The following is a 22,941-nucleotide window of genomic DNA, read 5'->3' on the forward strand; positions in this document are numbered from 1 at the left end:
TGTTATTAACCTTCATATATATTATGAGATTTTAATTCATTCTAATAAAAACAAAAATACAGAAAGCCAAAAAATCCAATCAAATAAACTGAAAAGTACAAAATCTTAAAAATGCATTTTGCCATTTATTTTTTTAATTCGCAAACATGGGCAGCAACTACAGCAAACTTGAAGCAAAATTCAAGATAATTCCTACCGGTGGGATCTGACAGGATAAAGATTCAAATTCAAAACTTTTACAAAACAAGCTTGGAAGCTCAGTTCAAGTACCATTCATTTATGCATTGAAAATAATGCTGTGCAACAACTTTCCAAATAAGCTGGTCAACATAGGATGGCAAGCAAACTAATTTGTGACACATCATTGCCATCTTGCTGATTTTGTAGCAGCAAACTTATGATGCATCCTTTGGATGCGATGGAACTCGTCAGAAAGGTACAACAAGTGCACCCACAAGAGGAAAGCTGTTACAATTAAATGGAGAATTAGATAGGCTCAAAACGGTGCATACATCAAATAACATTCATCCGAGTAAAAACTAATAAATGATATTACACAATCAGAAGAATCTAGTTTCAGACATCCAAGGAAGGATTGAAGCAGCATTAGCTCTCAAGCCTGGCGAAGGCGAAAGCTTTAGGCGGCCACTGCGAATGTTTTGAGAAACAAGCCTTATGGATTTTGTCATCATCAACAGACAGGTATCTAACCATGATAAAGGCAAATCAAGTTTCACATACACACAACACATATAACTAAACATATAAGGGCATATCAAGTTTAACATACAAATAACACATAAGAGGACGCATGTTCAAGATATTCAATGCCATTGACCGAACAATGGTAGAATCAATTAAAAAAATGTGCTTAAGCTTACTAGACCAGCTTCAAGGATAAGACTCAGCAAATCTGAAGAGCAAAAGACATTGATATACGAGAAGTTAAACACCTTCTTGGCTATTTCAATATCAGCAAAGAGGCTGCCTGAATCACTGCTCGATATTTATAGTAGAAAAAGGAAATCTAATTACAGTGAAATTAATTGCAAAATAAATCTCAAGTTGTATCAGTCACGCAAAACAAAATCCGCCAGCAAAGAAGATCTGAGCGAACAAAGTGAACGGATGAGAAGATTGATATGGGGAGCTGCATTCATCTCTATGGCACTATTAACTCAACCAAAGAGCCAAACTCCAGCCCCGAAATAGTGAAACTAGCACCATTATTCAAGAATTACATGACATCGTACAAACGGCATACACAGCTAAACTAGTGATGGAGGATGACAAACACAGCTAAATCTTGCTGTGTTATTAAACGAGCAAATTAATATAACTGGGACAACAAAGAACATTTGTCTCAAAACAAATAATTGCAGTAAATACAACAGCTAAAATAATGGAATATGCAATTAGATAAATTTAGATTTCAGACATCCAAGGAAGGAATGTAGCAGCATTAACTCTCAAGCCTGGCGAAGGCGAAAGCTTTAGGCGGCCACTGCGAATGTTTTGAGAAACAAGCCTTTGGATCTGTCATCATTAACAGAGACTATACATGATGAAGTGATAACATGTTTCGTATACTCCCGACAAAAATCAATTCAACTACCTACCTTTTCCGAAAGAATATTAAGCCTAATATAGATGTATTATTGAGAAGTTAAAACATAAAAACCTTTAATTTCAAAAGCAATATAATTTCACTAAATGAAAACAGTAAACAAAGCATTAAGCATCATTAACCCAACCGATTCAAACAAACATTCAAGATATAATTGAGCCTCAGACATCCAAGGAAGGAGAGAAACAGCATTAGCTCTCAAGCCTGGCAAAGGCGAAAGCTCTTAGGCGGCCACTGCGAATGTTTTGAGAAACAAGCCTTGATCTTGTCATCACTGGCAATGAATGATTGCAACCAACAAATTATTTACAAACGCAAACAAAAGGAGTTTCAAATAATATCACAAAAACAAAAGATCTCATTTCATACTGTGCGGATCGGAGGCATCAAATTATAACTCACGATCAGCTAAACATAAACTTAGAGCAAAAGAATGAAAAGAAAAAATGACTGAGATCAGGAAGAAATGAATAATTCTGACAGTTATAAACCAACAGAAGTACAATATAAAGCTTGGGCAAGTCAGATAATTAAAATGCCTCAAGAGTTTAAGTTCACAATGGATTAACTCCATTCACACATCTAATTGATTCATCATTCTTGCCAATTTTACTTCCTCAAATAAACAATATAAGAATAGCAACATATTCAACTAAACTAGAAACAACCCACTTGAGAAAAATCACATCCAGAAGATGTTTCCCACCCAAAAGCGAGTCATTCATGGAGCATCAATGATACCTGAATTCCTTTTCCGAAAACCCAAAGATAAAGATAGCTCTGAAAAGAACTAGCTATACTAAGGGCCCGGGAAAGACGAAAATCGGGCACAGAGAATAAAAGGATGGCTCAAAGTGAACAAACCTCAGATGGGACAATAAGGAGAACTCAATAGGAAAACCCTAAAGAGAAAACCCAAAAAAGTAACGGATTAATATCGTGCAGCTATGACTCAAAACGCTTCCATTGTTATTTGGAAGGCGATCTTAAGGGCTGCACTTGACAATGTGGCACATAAAGTATGACACTCAAACAACATCTCACAGCATAAACCGTAAAGGCCACAACCTAAGAAAGGGGAAATAACAGCGAAAGAGGCTCCGAAGAATAAACTGCAGAAACCCTAAAATCACAGGAGCTATAGATGTATAAATGGGTATTTATAGACCATTTCTGGTCATTAGGGATTGTCCGCTTCTTTTATGGTTTTGAAGTTTGGGCCCATTTGGAACTTAGAATTGCAAATGCCGATGGAGAAGTCAGGCCCATGACATCTCATGTGAAAAACAAGAGGAAAAATAGACCTCAATTATTATTATTATAAATTATTACTATTATTTTTCTTTTATGGACATCCCCTCATTATTTAATTCGTGCAAAAAAAACTACTTTATCTGGACTGCAAAAAAAAAAAAAAAAAAAGACACATTTTAGAAGTGGAGAAGGAAATTTAAGTAGTCCTAACTCCACTTTATGACTTGGCAAGGCAGTGATTCTAAATAATGGGTCATATTGATAAATAGCAGCTATAGAAAGGGTGCTCATTTTGTTAGTGCATGGATGTTGGGCTAACATTCCTTCCCTTCACTGAGGCTTGGTGCTTTTGGTAAAATTAGCTATAATTCTTTTTTTTCTTTTTACTTTTCTTTTTCTAGTTCAAATGGGTAGAGACTAGAGATATAAGCAGCACCTAAACACATGCCAAGCTCATTAAATTTGGTTTATTGTTGAACTAAGCCCAGAAAAAATCTGTTTGCCATTTTTTGGGCATTTTTTTTGGAAATGGCCTTTCAATCATGGACTTGGAGCAACCACGTTTCTGATAAATAAAAATGTATATTTCAGACACTTATTTGACACCGAAACGCCTGAAACATGCCTATTTTTGCTGAAATTTGTTTTTTTTTTTAGCATAACTATAATAAAATAATTTATAATATTTTCTTTTAGATAACTAGTTTTATTGTAATTTCAAATTATAACAAAAAAAAAAAAGAATTATCGCGTATCTGGTAGATAAATTTAGAACTTAACAATTTTTAAATTTTATTATTTAACTGTCAAATAGCGATTTAAAAATTATTGATATGATTAAATCAATTTGACAGTCAAATAACAAAATTTCGAGTTATTAAAATCTAAATTCATACTAGTCATTTACATGTGCGTTGTACGGCTGTTATTATTATTTCGATTATAAAATTAAATTGTTAGATATAATTTAATAAATTTTTTAATGTTGAATGTTAATTGATAATATTTTAAAAATAATAGCAAACTATTTTTAAATATCTTTTTTAATTTTTTTAAAATTTTATTAGTGTAATAATATAAAAATATTTATTGATTATTTATAATATCATATGAATTAATACTATTAATATAATTGATATTACTATTTTTAAAAATTAAAAATTTATTATATAATTAAAGAACTAGTATAATATTAAAAATATAATTTTAGATGTTATTTTCTAGAATTATGATTATTATACAATTAAAAACTAATTTATTAAATAATATGATATTAAAATATAATTAATATACTATTTTATATAATAAAATTAGTATCGGTATCCCGATTATAAAACTATTTATTAGTTAATATAATTAATATCTTATTTTTAGAATTAGAGTCAGTTTTAATTATAAATACAACTTTATTAATCAATAAAATTAATAATATATGTATATATATATATATATGGACAACGTAATTATAAAATATTGATTAAAATAAAGATGACTGAGTCCTTGTTAATCAAAATTATTTAATGATGTGATATATCTTTCCTGTTATAATTGTAACCATAAATCTCTTTTTATTTCTTTAAAAGATTTTACTAAAAAGCTATAACGTTTTTTAAACACGGCAACTAATTTTAAATTTCAAAAAATTAAATTAAATGGTGATTTAACAGCTTAAAATTCATAGATAATTTCATAATTAACTTAAAAGTTAATTGTATTAATCTAATTAGTCTACATATTTTTATATAATTAAAAAACATAAGATGCGTATAGATTTTTTTAGAAATATATGTAAATGGAATAATATATAAAAATAGCTAAACATTATTTATATGAAATATTTTATATTTTTATTGAGTTGTTTAAATGTGAATACTTTTTTAGGTTTAAATTATTTTTTCCACAACAGTGAATTTTTATTTTTATAGATAGTGTAATAAATAATTATTTTATGTAGTCAATAACCAGTTGACCTTTCTATAAATTAAAAAATATATAAATAATGTTATATATATGTTTATATCTTACATATATACTAAATATATGTTGTAGTTGTGTCTATTAAAAATCGAATTAACTGTTTAAGAATGTAATTTAATACAATCAAAGTTGGGTCCAACTAATACAAGTTAAATCTAACCAATGCTAAAATAATTAAAATTAACCAAATTGATTGCACCTTTTAACCCTTAACTAGTGTAGATTTCTAGCAGTATTTCTTCCAAATCATGCCCTAAATTTTTAAAAGTAATGATAATATAATGTTGTAACCTGCACAAAAAGTAAAAAAAGAAAAAAACAAGAGAAAAAAATTCAGATAATATGACTATAGAAACTGAAAATGCTGAATGAAAAATGTTGGCAGAGTCAATATGGGAAAGGCTAACAAATTGTGTAGTAATTTAGCATCAATGCAACTGCTCAGCTAATACTAAAACTTGGGACTATATATTAACTTGACACTAATATTTTAATTTGAATCAAAATAGTATTAAAAGTACAGAAAAATATATCAATTTAATCTAAATGTCCAATTTCCGATAACGAATGATGATGTGACAAGCTGATGAGATAAAGTTAATTGACGCGGCACACGCTAAGGGAGCAAAACAACCGGAATATACTTCCTCAGCTTGCCACGTCACTATCCGTTATCGGAAATTGGACATTTAAACTAAATTGATATATTCTTTTTATATTTTTAGTATCATTTTGATTCAAATTAAAATTTTGGTATCAGATTGATACAGTCCTAAGATTTGATAGCCGGCTTGGTAATTTATCCGAAAAAGGAATGTCCAAATTAAGCCTGTTTGAGGTAGTGGTTCCGGATTGCAGGCTGCAAAGATAGAACCACGTCAAATTGCTGTGTTCTATAGACTGCCGGAGGACAAAAAACTGCACCCGATTTCTCATAAAAGCTAGCATTTCTCACGTATTCGCATGGCTATAATCTAGATTGTACGGAAATTTAAAATTTCGGATTTTATAAATTTAAAAAACTAATTCCAGTTATTTTATTTATTTTTATTTATTTTAAAAGTTATAAGAATGTTTTTTTAAAATCTTTCTATGTAAATGGATTTCTTATTTAAGAAAGATTTTAAATATTTTTTTATTTATTTTACTTTTTGTTTATAGATAATTTTTAACTGTTTTTTCATTGTATAATTTTTTTATTATATGAATATATTTACTTTTTAGCTGTTTTATAAAAGTCTCTATATACATGGATATTTTTTATTCATTATATTTTTATAATTTATAATAATTATATAATTACCAACATGATCAATTATAATAATTGCATTTAAATTTTATTTTTATAATAATATAAATAATAATTCAGTAACAAATTTATATATATATATATATATATATATATATATATATATATATATATATATATATATAACGTTTATTTAACCTCTCGATCCCTAATTTCTTAAAAAAATTCGTATTCATACTGTCCCGTGTCAATTTTCGTTTTTGTCCAGCCTAATCCTAACACCACATGGGTTCTGCATGTTGATTTTATGGGCTAATTTGTGGTCAATCTTCTTAATTCTATTCGTGACAGACAAACGAACAAACGAAAGACACGACAGAGGTTCACACTGTGTATGTATGAATACTTGACCAACCAACGACCATTTTGGGCTTCTTTGTCTTTTGCTTTTCTTTTTCTTCTGTAGCCCGAAGACTGGGTCCGTTAAAACATTGATGGCAAAACCCATAATTTTCCCTCAGTTTTGGGGGGCTTTATGTTACTAAACCTCCAATGAAAATGCTCCACATCAGTCAAATAGCAACCCATGTTGGAAAGCAAATGCAGTTTTTTCTTTTCTAAGAACTGTCAATTTGTAGATCAAATTAAATCAAAAAGAAATTGAAATTGATTTTTTTTTCTTTTTGTCTTCACTTTCCCATTAAATTCAAACAACTCAAATAAAATCTTCTATACGGCCAAAATAACATCCTAACATAGAGCATTACGGGAAATCAAAGTAAAATTGTAACATCATCATCATCATCATCATCATCATCATCATCATCATCATCATCATCATCAATAATGAAAAATGATAATAATGATAGTGATAATAAAAATTGTAATGATGATAATAATAAACTATAATTTTTTTTAATTTAATGGATATGATTAAAATAACGAGTTTTATTTAATTTAGTTTAATTTTATTTATTGTTAAATTGAGAAGAGTTAAAATAGGATTTTAATGCTAGATAAAAATAAAGGGATTATTAAACTATATCTAATTAGTTTGTTTTCAAATAATTCATTAAGTGAGTTCTATAAATGGTAAGTTACTTTTTATAAATGTCAAACTCTATAATTTCTCAATAGGGATATATGAATTAAATATTATATTTGGAAGCTATAAAAATATTTTTATAAAAGAATTTATTGGGGAATGACAAATTTTAATTAGCAAATGGTATTGGATCTAATTGAGAAATAGTCAACAAATTAATGATTTAAATTAATTAAGTGTTAGGATTAATCTGATAATTATTTACAAGAAAAGAGCCAAAAGTATAATTAAGTTAATATGAGGTTTAATTGAGAAAATAGACAATATTAGTATTTTTATAATTAAATATATCGTTAGGGGTATAATGGTAATATCAAAAATCAAAAGCAAGGTAAATAAATAACTACATATTTTTTTATAATTTTGATTTGGCCCAAAAGTAGTAGTTAAGCACTTAATTGAATGAATAATCTTAAGCTTAAGGGTTTAGCAGATATTTTCAGGAGGTTATAATTATTCAAAGAAAAATAGAGGGACTAAAGGTTGTTATGTGAAAAGAAGAAGAAGAAGAAGAAAAAAAAATAAGAAAGAAAGGACGAAAAAGAAGAAGGAGAGGAAAATTGCCATTAATGGTAGAAATTGGGAGGAGGCTGTATCAGGCGTGGTGGCGACGGCTGGTGGAAGAGGAGAGACGCCCGCGAATGCGGTAGCAGCACCAACGACAAATGGTGGAATTCAGCAAGAAAAAGGTAGAACTTGATGACGTTGTTCATGGAGTTTTCGGCGACCGTTTGTGGCGTTTTTAGGCTCAAAATGAACGGCAACTTCTGGGCTTCTTTTTCCACCTATTGTCCCTCCTTGAGGCTGCCGGAATTAGAAAATTCAGCGAGATAAATAGTGTAGGGGCAGTTCGGGCTTTTCACTATTTTCGGCCAATGGCATCATGTCTCAGTTGATAAAACCCCTATTTTGGACCTACGCATCACCAGCTCTCCGATGATATTAATTTCGCGACGATCGGACTCTGTTGAAAAATTGACGGTTGAGACTGCTCGTGATATTTCCGAATGATTGAGGGCTAAATTGAAAAATTATATGCTAAAATCATCATCTACACATCCTTTCGAGTTCGTAGACGTGCTCGGATCGTCAATCGGATTTCGGCGGTTGTAGGTAAGTAGACTAGCTTAGCACGCATCTAGGTAAATTTCTTAGCCTCTTAATTTTAGAAGCTGTTAATTAAAATTTATATTGGCATTAGTTGGAGGCAAATGATTAATGTATATAAGAGATTAGAGAAAATAAGTAGAATTAATATTAGCTATATTATAAATAGTATTGTAAGTGTGAGACAATTAGCTAGTTTGAATTTTGGATTTTGAGGTGGATTTATTATTAAATATAAGCACCAAAGTCAATTATGATAGCAAGTAAATAAGTATTAATGTCAAAAAATAAATAAATAAATAGGAGTGATAATTACTATTAATATAATTACTGATCGATATAGAAGGAGATTTAATTTCATAAATATTGATATGGGGAAATAAATTAATTTTTGGAGATTTCGAATGAAATTTTTTATAGATTGTGTTGTGTAAATTTTCTTACAGGTCGTGAACCTGTTTTTATAGGGAGAATTAGTCTGTTTTATAGGTACTGTTGAATTTTCGGTAGAATTAATTAATTGAAATAGATAAATAATTAATAAAATATGCTAAAATAATATTAGAATTAGAATTAGATGTTAGACATAGAATAACAGACATTGGTTGATGATTATTAGAAATAAGATTTAAGATTAATTCTAAAGTATGTTTATGAATAAATTTTAGGGTTGTGAATTCTAATAGCAGTTCGGAGGAAATTAACAAAATTTTAAGTAAATGTATAGTTAGTTGAGTCCTACATACGAGATGAGTGGATAAACTTATAATATTGTATATTTCAATAATATTATATATATATATATATATATATCCTCATGATTTGTTGAAATGTTTATACTAGAAATCAGTTATTTTAAATGTGATTTAAAACTTGATATTTTCTATAGAACTTGAGACTAGAGAATTGTATTTTGGTTTTTTCTATATTTGTAATTGTGATTTTACATAGCTAGATAAATGAGTATATATTCATTTATGTGACTATAAGATCACACCTTAGACGTCGGATGTTATCAAATTATACTGTTTCTAAGGCAACAGCATCTTGGGTGTATGCTAGGTGGTGCCTTTTAAGGGCTTACTGTCTGCCCGTGTATGACTAGTTATCTGTACTTAGATCTGCTCATGGGCCGGGCCTGACCGGACTTGACTTTATTTTGAACAAGCCCGAGCCCGCCCAAGCCCGAGAATTTTTTAATATCTCTCAGCCCAAGCCCGAGCCCGAATTTTTTTAAAAAAGCCCGGCCCGGCCCGACCAATTGTTAAACCTGTAAATACAGATCGGGTCTGGACGACTTCGGGTCGGGCTTGAGTTTAATTTTATTTAAATATATTATTAATAACAATAAAATTATAGACAAAAATAATAGGTAGTTAAGTGGTATGTAGTACTTAATTATAAGTTAAAGGTCACAAGTTCAAATGCTACGTATAACATTTTTTTTTCTAATTAACCCAAGCCCGGCCCGAAAAGTTCGGGCTTTTTATGATTTCGGGCCGGGCCGGGCTTATACACAAAAATTGTTATCCAAGCCTAGCCCGAAGAGTGCGGGCCGGGCGGGTACCCAGGCCCATGAACAGGTCTATCTGCACTTTAGGCTGCCAGATGAGATATCTTTGCGCCCAAAGTTGCCAAGGATCAGTAGGATATATTTATGAGTGTATATTATTTTCAACTGAATTATTTATTTTAATTGTCACTCATTTTTCTTAGTATGATAATATATGTTAAAGTAGTAGCGAAATTTTTTTCGGATGAATTCAAAATTATGCAGTTAATTGATTTTAAATCAGAAAAGAAATTGTAGTTTTAGATATATATAAATGTCTCTTTATTTAATTAGTTTTATGAAATTTTACTTGTTCAGCTAGAATGTTTATTTTATCAAATATTTATCTTCAGAATGATAGCAGTATTTTCTTCAGTAGAAAAGTATTCAAAAATGGTACAGTAATATACATGTTTATTTCAATCCTTATATATTACCCTTTGTTATTTGTTTATCTTCTCACTGAGTTTTACTCACCTTTATTTTTTTCTCACCAGTGTTATGCAGGATGTTAAGAGTCGATTCAATATTGAAACAGTAGTAATTAGAGCTTCGAGTTGCTAGACTCCACGGTCCGAAAAATTAAAAATTAAAAATTAGATAGTTAGGCCTAGATCGGGAGGACTATTACAAAAATATTAAATTTATTACAAATCTAATAGTGATATGATATAAAATAATAATGTATTTTAATTATATATTATAAAATTTATACTAAATAAAGAAAAAGTACTATAACTTGTGATGGGTTTAAAAACATATATTTCCTTGAAATGGAAAAGAAAAGGAAATAAATAATTAAAAATATTCTATGAAGTCTTTCTGGTCTTCTTCTTTTTCAGTTGCTTTCTTTTTTCAAGATATGTTCTTCGTCCTTATATTATTCATATCTGTTTCGAGTAAAAGGCCTCTTTCTTATGCTGGGGCTTTCAGGCCATAATAATTTTTTTTCTTTATTTTGGTAATAATATCTAAATTTAGTTTATATGATTTTTTCTTAAACTTGAATAGGACTTTAAGATAAAAATATTTACTTCTTAATTATTATTTTAAAATTAAAAAGAATAAATTGAGCTAAAAAAATTAAAAACAAATCTATTTTGATTTAATAAAAAATTCATTTAGGGCGACTGATATTATTTATTTTTCAAAATGTATCACTAAAATATTTTATTCTATTTTAATAAAAAAATCATATTTTAGATGAATTTAATTACATCAAAAGTTAAGAGATGAAAGATAACTTTTAATTTATTAAATTAATATATTAACTAGTTAATTTTTTTGTGAAAATAAACAGAAATAGTATTTAGTGTGATAAATTGAAAATGGAAGAGTGTATCATTTATCCAATTCTTTTTCTTACTCTTGAATTTTTTTTTAATTTTTTATTTATATAATAAATCAATTTTTATTTTCAGTCTGCCACTAGAAAAAAGGAAAGAAATAGGCGTAAAAATTCCTGCATGACTTCGGCTGCAAGCCATTCATCAAGGTCAATGTCAAGGTCAAGAGTGTGGTTGACTTTTTCTTGACTTCAGTCTTCCAACCTTTTCACACGATTTTATTATTACTTTTGTAATATTTTGATAAATTTAATATTCCAATGCTAACAACTATTTCATTAATTTAAATAATAAAATATTCATTAACATCCAGACTTAAACAATTAATTTTATAATCTAAATCGAATGACTTATTATTGAATTAAGTCACACGGCGGCTTAATAAAATAAATATAAATTAATATAAACAAAATAATCTTATATAAGATTAACTAATTATAATTTATAATGCAATTATTAGGATCCATGATTTTCACGAGCATCTTCTAATAAACAATTAAGTAAAGAAAAAGAGACTTTCTGAGGTATACTTTGCGAAGAAATTTATGAAAGAAGTTTTGATAAATATATATATAATACGGACATGTCAATGTAATTAATTTTAGAAGGAAATATATATTTATAAACAATATGGTAAATTCGATTCACAAAATCAATTGAATCGGACGGATATCTACAGTTTGTTTACTCTTATATCTATTAATTATATTTAAATATAAAACACATAATTATTTATATTTTAAAAAATATACTAATAAGATTTAAGGATAAAATTTCATTTTGTGGCAATATTCATTAGCTGTTTTTTCTTTTCAGATAAAAAGAGACATGGTTACAAATCGTGATAAAAAAAAATCTCACAGTTATAAAATTTCGATTAACAAAGATTTAGTCATATCAACTATCATTGTCATATTTATCGTGTATGCTAATATTGATTTAGAACTTAATAACTTATAACGTCATTGCTTTACCGTTAAATTGATATTATTGAATTAATAATTTCTTAAATCACAATTTAACAGTCAAATTTTGAAATTAGAAGTTGTTAAGCTCCAAATTCACGTTATTAAATGCAAATAACATGATAATAATGGTCGATCGATGTAAATGTGGATGGATTCTTAGAAATTGAGACTTTTTAACAGTGAGTTACAATTTGTAATCACATCTCTTTTTATTTAAAAAAATCACATACTCAAAGTTGTCAAATGATGAAACCACATGATACTTTTATGTATTTATCCTTAAAAATTATATATGTTGTATATATAATTTAAATTAAAAAACGGTCTAATCATAAAATAAATTCTTATTTTTGTGTTTAAATGCGGTTTTAGAATATTTTTTTAGAATTATCAATTTGTTTATATTTAAACAATTGAGTTTAATTTTGACCAAATTAGCATCTCAATTAAAACCAATTGACTTAACATGTGAGGTGGATATGAACTCTATTATCATATCATATAAAATAGGTTAAACTCACACGTATTACCGACCCATTTTTCAGGCACATTTTTTAAATTTTAATTCATAACACGATTTAAATTTTTACTAATTGTTTTATTTATTAAAACAAAAGGATAAGAATATAAAAATTGGCTATGTCGTTTAACTTTTTTGACAAAAGAGGTCTTATGATTTTTTTGTGATATTTTAATACCATGAGAATTATATTGTTAGAAATTTGTGTCCAAATTCATACGGTTAATAGTTTAGAAATTAAATTTCAAATGAAGTCCGATCGTTGAAAAAATCGGTCTTGTCGAATAGATGACGAAATATGAAGTTCTTTAGTCTTATCAGATTATTGAGAACTCGTCAGAATTGACTAAAATTACAGAAAAAATATTGAAGTATGCGACTATTTTCTCTCTCTTTGATTTTTCTTTCCAAACTCTATAAAAATTGACATTTCTAGTTTTGGATGAAAACTAAGTTGATAAGGAGTTGAATGGTAGTGGAATTGCAACCAATTAATTGTAAATAAATGAACTATAACTGTTTAATTAATAACATTAGTGATTTAAATGCAAGTTGTTGATGTTTTAATTTTCAAAGCTACTAAATTGTTACAAAAAATATTACATAATCTCTATGTCATAAGGCTAAATCAGATATAATTGCCGAACCTCAACAGTCTAAACGACATTTCTTTGACTGATACAGGGACAGATTGAAGAGAAGAGAGAAAATTCTAACGACCCAACCTTACAAAACCACTTGGGTTTGAGAATTATAAAAAAAAAATCTGTAATTTTGGTCGTGGGATTTGGTGTTGTGTGTGGTAATTGTGTAGAGAGTGGTTCACTAGTTTGGTAAAATGCGGTTTTATCTTCCTCCATAATGTCAGTTGATTTTTCCGTCAAGTAGCAGTAGAATCTATTCTTTTTATATCAATTAATTTCGATTAAAATCATAATTTAAGTAAAATCACATTCAATTGTATTAATTAAAAGTGCATTAGAATATAAAAAGATAGATAGATATCTTTTTATGATCAGACCTTTCTTAAGAAAAAAGAAAAAGAAAAAGTATTAAAGTGAGAAGTTTTATAGGGCTTCTTCATATTCAAATCCGCCTATTTGGTAAATATAACCAAAAATTCAATTCAATCATAAATTTCTTCCCCAAAACTGAAGCCAGTGCCGTAACCTTTTGAAGAGCTAAGGTAGTTTACTAAGTTGTCGCTCTTAGACAATTAAAATATTGACGGAGAAAGCAAATGTCGCAGCATTAGACACAAATGAAAAATCATCCGTCTCCCTTAGACTGCCAGCTGTGTGTGTTGACACATCTCAAGCATTTCCTTTTTATTGAATGCCGAGATAAATTCCAAGCAAACTCACATTCATAATATTATGAGTGGAACATCAAAGTCAATTTTTATTTAAATAGATATCTAATGTTGTAGTCGAATCGAACCAACTTTTTTTTTATGTTATGTTTTATTTTATCGTAAGATTATTTTACCTCGTCAATTTTTCTTATATAACATAAAAAGATGTTTATATATGTCATTTCTGATTCTTATTAATTTTTAAATAGCAACATTATTAATTATTGAACATAAACGAAGTAATTAATAAAAATTAATTGATGTATTATCACATATTGAGTATTAAGAAGATCCATCGTAGAAACCACCTTCCTCAACTTAGACCGGCCTACCGTATATATCATCAATACTTGCATGTGGAGAAGGAAAAAGAAAAAGAAAAATCATCATAATTTAACAGAATGGCACTAATCCTAACTTCCGTTAATGGATTTTTAGGCAAGAAAAATGACTCAGTAAATAGGCGCAGTCATGATGTAAATAAGTGACTAAATGCTCCTTTTGTTTTTAGGCAAGAATTAGAATTTTGCTTTCCCTTTTTGTTTCTCCAATCCACAGTCTGCTGTCTCTAAATATATCTAAATGACTTTAGCCATAGGCACTAACGCCTCTCTGCCTTGCCTATGACTCCAAAAGAAATGAGAAAAAATACACTGATTATTCTATAAAAATTAATTTTTTAAAATATATAAATAGCTTATAGAATATAATTAATTATCTTTGTCACAGTAAATTAAAAAAATAGTAATTTTACTTACATTTAAAAGATTAAATAATTTAATTAATATTATCAATTGGAAAAAAATTATTTTTTAAATTTAAATTAGTAATTTTTAAATAATTTTGCTTATGTCCCTATAAAAGGTGTTGAGCCTGCCTTATTTACGATGAATTAAAAGAAAAAAAAAACAATTAGCTAAATTTGAATAATGTTTATTTCCTTTTCCTTTGTTTATAACTTAAAAGATTTGAACTCCCATCTCTCTTTCCTTTCATTTTTCATGCCAAGAAAAAAGCCTTCTGGAGGATATATCAGTGCGCAAGGACACAAGCAATGAAACCGTTTTACTTTTCAATTGTAATTAAATTTTTAATATTTTATGTTTTATTTTATATTTTACTTTCAAATCTTAAAATTATAAATTAATAAATTCTTGAAACTACCATCCAATTATTTTACATGCAAAATATTTTAATACACAATATTAATAAAAAATGGTTGATTTCGTGAGATCAATTTGATTTATACTCTTAATCTAATTTTTTTATTTAACACAATTAAATATTTTTCTAATTAATAAAATGATAATAAATAAAATAAAAATTAGTAATTCACTATATATATATGCATATAGATTTACTTATTATATTTACTTTTTTTTATATTTAAAAAAGAGATTTTGCATTTTTCTAATTTAAAAGTCAATATTGAGAGATTAAACTTAACTCTACCGCATTTATCGATTTAGTACGATGATGATAGATATATATTTCAATTTAATAAAGGATTTAATTTGAGTTCTTTTTTCCTTATTTGTAACTAAAGAAACTCAGTCCTCTGTTCGCCAATAAGAAAAATGTATAACTAGAGAAATATTTTCTCAATTAGTGTCAATATGGAATTCCTTTTCCTTTGGCGGTATTCAAGTAAAAAGCCTTCAAAAGTATGATTATATTTTTTAGTGCAAACCACTTCAAGAGTCGAAGCTAATTGGCACTCTGATATTTAGGGATTTGATAAACAGCTTACAGATCATCCACAAAACAATCAGTAGCTTAAGTTCTTAACGCGTTGCTCGATACATTAATATTACATGCATTTTACATCAACTGCTTTCATGATTGCTGTTGGATATTAAAAATATATTTTTAATTTATATGATAAGAATCTATAATAAATAATATATAATTGATGATATTAGAATCAAGTTTAATATTTTTTAAATTATTTTTGATAAAATTTTCAATATGATTAATTAATATCTCAGTTATTTTTATAAATTTATATTAGAAATATATTTTAAATAGGTTATTTCATTTCACTAGTAAAATATAATTTAGGAGTGAAGAAATGTGTCTGCTTTAGAAGAAAAATATTTCACAATAAAAAATGAAATGATTGAAAAGATGGGTGCAAATTTGACCAATTCTACGCAAGAGGTCATGTACGGAACATTACAGAGATTTTCTTCTGCGCAAGCGCGTTGGAATTTCCAAGCAAAACCCAATGACAAAAGGGCTGATCTCTCTCTCCCTATGTCCTTTTTCTTTTCTCAGAAAGGCCCTCTCTTTTCTCATTTTACTCGTATGTCCAAGTGCTTTCTTGATCCATCCATCTTCAAGAACTCCCTTTATATAAACCCTTGTCTGATGATCGAATGTAACAACATCATCAAGCCCTTAAAGATCATTGTACTAATTTTTATATTGATATATAGATAGATAGATAGAGAGTGAGAGGAAGAGCAGTTAAAATGGAGGATTTGCCACCTGGGTTTAGGTTCTACCCAACAGAAGAAGAGCTAGTCTCATTCTATCTCCATAACAAGCTCGATGGCAGAAGAGAGGACCTGAACCGTGTGATGGACAGGATTATTCCTGTTCTTGATATATATGACTATAATCCTTGGGATCTTCCACGTAAAAAACAATTCTCCTATTTCTTCTATTTGTTTCTTTTTTAATATACTTCTTTTTGTCCCAGGCGTATGCAAAATCTAAAAAAAGTTATACATGACTTTCTTTTTCTTTTTCTTTTCATTTTTTGTTCAGAATTTGCTGGCGACCTATCGAGTAGAGACCCTGAGCAATGGTTTTTCTTCATTCCAAGGCAAGAGAGCGAGGCTCGTGGAGGAAGACCAAAGCGGCTTACAACTTGTGGATATTGGAAAGCAACAGGCTCTCCTGGTCAGGTTTATTCTAACAATCGTTCCATCGGCATGAAAAGAACTATGGTTTTCTACAACGGAAGGGCTCCTAATGGCCGCAAAACTGATTGGAAAATGAATGAGTACAAAGCCAACCGCGGAGAAGCGTCCTCTTCTTCATCCATTCCTGCACCATCAATGGTTTGTATAAAATAATTAGTTATATAATCAATGATATTATTATTTCCAAATTATTGAAAGGTTAGGTTAAGTACTCCATCATTTTCTGATATTAGCTTAATTTATAAGTAAACTGTTATGAGTAAAATTAGTTTTACTGATCATGATGCTAAACAAGCAAATTAGGCTAAAGTTAAAATGTAAATATGTATATATCTTTCCATCTTAGAAAAGAATATCAAGAAAAGGGGAATCACTTGTTAATTTTGATAATTTAATTAATATTAGGTTGATGATATAATATGATGAAATAATGAGGTTGAATATACAAGTATCTTATCCCAAAAAGGAAACTCTTGGCATAGGTGTATTCATTTCAATTCTTCTTCTTCTCCAATTTGCTAGCTCTACTCTTAATTAGAGTTACATCGATTTATTTATCATAACAAGTGCAAATAATTAAATAATGAGGATGAATATATAAGTATTTGATCCAGAAAGGAAAACTCTGGGAATAGGGTATATTCATTTCCATTCTTAATCCAATTCTGACGGCGATACAAATATATAATAGGTGCATTGTGAATGGCAGTGGTTGAGACTTAGACAGATGCAATATTTATATGTGTGTCCATAGTTTGGATTCTTACACAATTTCTTCGTTTATATTTCCAGTTAAGGCATGAATTTTCCTTATGCCGGGTGTACAAGAAATCGAAAAGCTTACGAGCATTTGATAGACGACCATTAGGAGTGGAGATGAGAGACCAACCTGCAGCTCATGCTGCCACTGCCACTGCCACTCAAGAACCTCCAACAGCGGACAGAACAAACTCACCTGAGTGTTCATCTTCGGAAGAGCACACCAGAAATCCCGCTCAAACCGGGGGAGCTAGCACCATGCTGATGTCTGACGATAGTGAACCGTTATGGGATTGGGATCAACTGGTTTGGAATTATGGAGAAGACAGTTAATAATTTCTTTCACCTGGTACTCTGCCATGCATGATTCAGATTCTAATTTGATGTAATAAACTTAGGAAGATTACAAAGAAATTCTTGAGGTTTATCATAAAAAACACATTACTCCCCCTTTTTTTTTAAAGTTACCATTTTGTCCCTGAGATTTAATTACTGCTAGACAGTTGAGTACATGATGTATTATCAGAATACATTTAGTCCCTATATGTACAAAACAATAAACACCTTAGTTTCTATATTTGTACAAGGACAATCACTTCAGTTCCTCTCTTTTTTTTTTCTTTCTAATTTTGTAATCAATTATGTTTATTTTTCCATACTTCATTTTATTTTATCACTATCAATTCTTTACGGAAATTGCTCTTTTCGATCTACCAATTTTATACTTTTTGATGTGAGCAATTAATAGTGAGAAAATACTTAAATTAATAGCAGAAAAAATCTTGAGAAATAAATTATAAATTTAAAGAAATCATAAGGGAATAGTCTTAGAATAAAAAATTATTGAATTTAATACACAAATTACTGCTATTGAAAGAGAAAGCTTATGTAAAGAACAAAAAATTTATAAAGTAGAATATTGAAAAGAACAAATATATAGTGCAAAGTTCAAACAAAAAATAGAAATGATTAAAGTGTGCTTTTGTTTGTTTGTTTTTTTTTTATTTACAATTGCAGGGACTAAAGTACTAATTATTCTATACATATAGCAATTATATTTTATGGGTAAATCTTATATACTAAACTGCTTCATGGTATTTAAAATGAATTTTATGATGTAATTTATAGTGACTTCAATACTATTATATGTTTATTGAATGAAAAAATATAAAATTTATATTAATTTATGTAAAAATATATTTTAGTATGTAATATTTACACATTAATATTTTAGTATTTTTATTTGAATAAATCAGCAAATAAGATGGGCCTAAAAATTTGACCTGAATTAGAAAACTAATATAGAAGTTCCGAATAAATAAATAATCCATAAAAATATTAATTTACATTTTAATATTTTTATGAATTTTCATTACTTTTTGTTACTGAAGTTTAGGGATTAAATATATTATAATCCTTTGCATAATAATAATATGAATCAAAGTGCAGTTTTTATGATAAATCTAAGGAGTATAGTAATTGTCCCTTTTAATGATGTTAAGGTGTGATTTATTATTCTTTGGGCCAGATATTGAATCCAATATTTAATTCAACAAATAAACAATAAAGACATTTCTTGGGTCAGATTAAGGTTAGGTGGATGACTCGGATGGAGACTCCTTATCCAATAATTAGCTACTGGACGGATAACCCAACATGTTTATTTTCTGATGTCAGTATCTATTGCATTCAATTTATTTTTTTAAATTAAAATCAATAGTTGATCCACATATTATTCGGTTATTATAATTATTTAAATTTTAATTATTTTTATAATATTTTAATAAATAATAATAGATTAAATATTTTTAAAAAATTTAAAAAATATAATAATAGAGGATTTACTAATTAATTCATAATTATTTTTTTAATTTAATAGAATTTAAGATTGATAGATGATGAATGAAAACATTGAATTCTAAATTTCGTAAAATTCTAATAAATGAGGATATTAACCATATTTAGAGATTGAAAAGAGTAGTACACTAGAGGTTGAACTTGTTAATACAAAAATTTCGTCCTTAAAAATTAAAATTTTAAGTATATAATAGAAAATAAAAAGCAATAATAGATTTATCAATAAGAAGCACATTTATAATTACTTTTAATATTAAAAATAATATAAATTTATCAACTATTAAAAAATATTAATATTTTAAAAAATTCAAATTTAAACAATTTGTCTTCAAATTATTATCGTTAGCAATTTTAACTTGAATACATAGTATTTAAAAAAATCTGTTTAAAATATATTAATAAATTATTAGAAAAATTATTAATGGTAATTGATATTCTATGGATTAAAATAATAAAATTAGAATTTCAATAATATAAAAACTATTTTAAAAATATTTATTAATTAATTTTAGTATTATAACACTTAATACTGTAATTGACATTATTATTTTTTAAAATTAAAAATTAATTTATTAATAAATATAATATTTAAAATACATTTAAAATATTATTCTTTAGAATTAGAATTAATATTTAATTAAAAAATAAATATATTAATTAATATGTTATTTTTTAGAATATAATTAGTATCATTATTTTATTAAAAAATATTTATTAGTTAATATAATATTAAAATATAATTCATATGTTATTTTTTAAGATTAAAGTCAGTATTTAATTAAAATGTAACTTATTAATTAATAAATTAATAAAAAAATACACATAAGTTTGAGTCTTATGTGTCAAAAATAATGCACATGTAAAAATAAAAATTCTACATATCAAAAATTAAATACAAATATCAAAAAACTTTAAATCTCAAAATTTTATATATATATATATATATATATATATATAAATTATTATTAATCCTTACTTTTCTATTTACCAAACACTTTATTTAAGACATAATTAATAAGAAAAAAACAACTCAACATATTAACAATATCATCTCATCTCATGGACACTACCAATGCCACCAATTTCATCATCACACTAATTGCTCATAATGGACTGATTTATTTACGTTAAGATGCACTTTAAACCCAAAAAAAAAAACAAAACAAAACAAAAAGAAAGTGCCAAGAAGAATCATAAAGTAGTTAGTCTAGTCAAAACAGGACACAGTGAAAAAAGATATGAGGCTTCATGGCACTTTCTTTCTAATAGCATATCTGGTGTGTCCCTGTTACTGTCTGAGTTGTGGCCGACCAACTACGATAGAAAATTGACACTTACCCTCACCGGTACAATTTCAACACAATCATATTATAATAATATGTAACAGATACATTATATTATATTATATTTACTTAGACTAGCTAGTTGTGCTGATGAACTACTAAACTAAATAGTCTAATTGGTCGTTTAACTAAGTTTCTAAATGAAGCATAAATGAAAGTAATTATGTTTTTACTGTTATCAAGCTAAGCTAAATAACTGTTCTGGTGTTGGTTTCTCCTCCGTCAACTAATAAGATGCCATGTATATGGTCTTGAGTCTTGATTTTTGACAAACTATGAATTCTATTTCACTTAAAAAGCATCTCAATCAATAGTTTGCTGCAATTAAATTAATGTAATATTAACCTTTTTTTTCTTTCACTCATTTTCTTCAATTTATTCCATTATTTTTTTATAATATTTTGAAAAGATATTGACGAATCGACTAACGAGGTTAATTATATCTAAATTAAAGAAATATTATAAATGATTTTTTGAATTCACTCCGATATTTAAGTTAGATGTTTAGAAAATAAATAATAAATAATAAGATAAAAAATTAATCATTATTTGTATACCAGGGAAATTATCTCCTAGCAAATAGAGAAATAGTCTTCTAATCAAATTTTACTTCATTATCTGATCCCATAGTTTTGGGATGAATTGGACCAATGAGTTTTTTTGTGTAATTATCATATATAGTTTTAATTGTCACAAATTTATATTTAAATTATTTTTTGACTAGTGCAAAGAACTATATAGTATGAGAAGATTTAGTGACAGTATCTACTTGAGTTTCTGATTTCTTGATCAATAATGTAAGATAAATATTTAATTAAATTCAATTTAAAATTCAAAATGGATGTACGTAGACATAGAAGGACAAAATGGCTAGCAAAGCAAGTGTAGAGAAATTATGAGGAAAGAATTTGCAAACCAAGTTTCCATTTATATATATTGAAATTCGTGGATCATCTCCAAGAAAGTTTGCACTGGAAAAGTGGAAAAAGAAAAATGACAAAAAGAAAGAAGAAAGAATAATAAAGAAAAAGTGACAAAAAGACTCTATGTCTAAATCAAGTTTCTGTATTGATGAGGGGATAACTAGCTAAGTTGTTTAATCTTCGGATACTTGGCTCTTCCATTAAAAAAATAATATATTTATTTTATTTTAATACCACAACTTTCTAATCACTTTTTCAATTGATAAAAAATAATAATTGAAATTATTAAATACTTATAAATATGTAAAATTTATTGATTTAACTTAAATTCATTTTTTTTTGCAAATAAAAATTAGTTTAGATTTATAAATTTTGGAAAATCTCTCATCCTCTAATGTTTTTTATTTTTTAGTATATTAATTTCCTATATAGAAAGTGGAAAAGTTCAGAATCTACTATTTTTAAAAAAATGGTGAATAGTTATATATATTTTTTTATTTTAATAGTTTCTAATAATTTATCTTATTATAAATTTTAAATAAAATATAGTCATTTATTCGTGTGTTGCATGACCGTTATTATTATTTTGATTATAAAATCAAGTTGATAGATACAATTTAATAAAATTTTCAATATTAATATTAATTTATAAATTTTAAAAATAATATTAAATTAATTGTTTTAAACCGTCCTTAATTTTTTTTAGATTTTATTAATGCGATAATATAAAAATTATTTATTACTTAATTTTAATATTATATAAGTTAATATATCAAAATAATTGATATTATTATTTTTAGTATTAAAAATTATTATATAATCAAAAAATTAATTTATTATTGAATATAATACTAATAATTTAAAATATTATCTTTTAGAATTAGAATTATTATCTTATTATCTTTTAGAATTAGAGTTATTATCTAACTACAAACTAATTTATTAGTTAATATAATATTAAAATATAATTAATATGTTATTTCTTATGATAGAATTAGTATCATTATATGATTAGAAAATTATGTATTAATTAATATAATATTAAAATATAATTAATATGCTATTTTTAT

General features: G+C 27.0%; 1 protein-coding gene, 1 long non-coding RNA gene and 5 other non-coding genes across 7 annotated transcripts; 1 reads left to right on the plus strand and 6 right to left on the minus strand.

Moving 5' to 3' along the window:
* Positions 1-96: 96 nt before the first annotated feature.
* LOC107262146 lies at positions 97-3,566 on the minus strand. The gene is made up of 2 exons (XR_001536040.3): positions 557-3,566; positions 97-465 (listed from the first exon to the last, which is right to left on the minus strand). It is a non-coding gene; the product is annotated as an uncharacterized LOC107262146 (long non-coding RNA).
* On the minus strand, positions 573-697 carry LOC112536560. The gene has a single exon (XR_003080552.2). It is a non-coding gene; the product is annotated as a small nucleolar RNA SNORD14 (small nucleolar RNA).
* LOC112536559 lies at positions 865-990 on the minus strand. The gene has a single exon (XR_003080551.2). It is a non-coding gene; the product is annotated as a small nucleolar RNA snoR77 (small nucleolar RNA).
* Positions 1,429-1,551, minus strand: LOC112536561. Its single transcript, XR_003080553.2, has one exon. It is a non-coding gene; the product is annotated as a small nucleolar RNA SNORD14 (small nucleolar RNA).
* On the minus strand, positions 1,785-1,907 carry LOC112536558. The gene has a single exon (XR_003080550.1). It is a non-coding gene; the product is annotated as a small nucleolar RNA SNORD14 (small nucleolar RNA).
* Positions 2,140-2,236, minus strand: LOC112536562. The gene has a single exon (XR_003080554.1). It is a non-coding gene; the product is annotated as a small nucleolar RNA Z266 (small nucleolar RNA).
* Positions 3,567-16,336: 12,770 nt separating the features above from the next.
* On the plus strand, positions 16,337-18,359 carry LOC8263205 (NAC domain-containing protein 90). The gene is made up of 3 exons (XM_048380025.1): positions 16,337-16,699; positions 16,832-17,127; positions 17,782-18,359. Exons 1-3 carry the CDS (start codon positions 16,534-16,536, stop codon positions 18,079-18,081), a joined length of 762 nt encoding a protein of 253 aa, XP_048235982.1. The 5' UTR covers positions 16,337-16,533; the 3' UTR covers positions 18,082-18,359.
* Positions 18,360-22,941: the final 4,582 nt, after the last annotated feature.

This window comes from Ricinus communis, chromosome 10 (assembly GCF_019578655.1).
Source record: "Ricinus communis isolate WT05 ecotype wild-type chromosome 10, ASM1957865v1, whole genome shotgun sequence".
Taxonomy (NCBI): domain Eukaryota; kingdom Viridiplantae; phylum Streptophyta; class Magnoliopsida; order Malpighiales; family Euphorbiaceae; genus Ricinus; species Ricinus communis.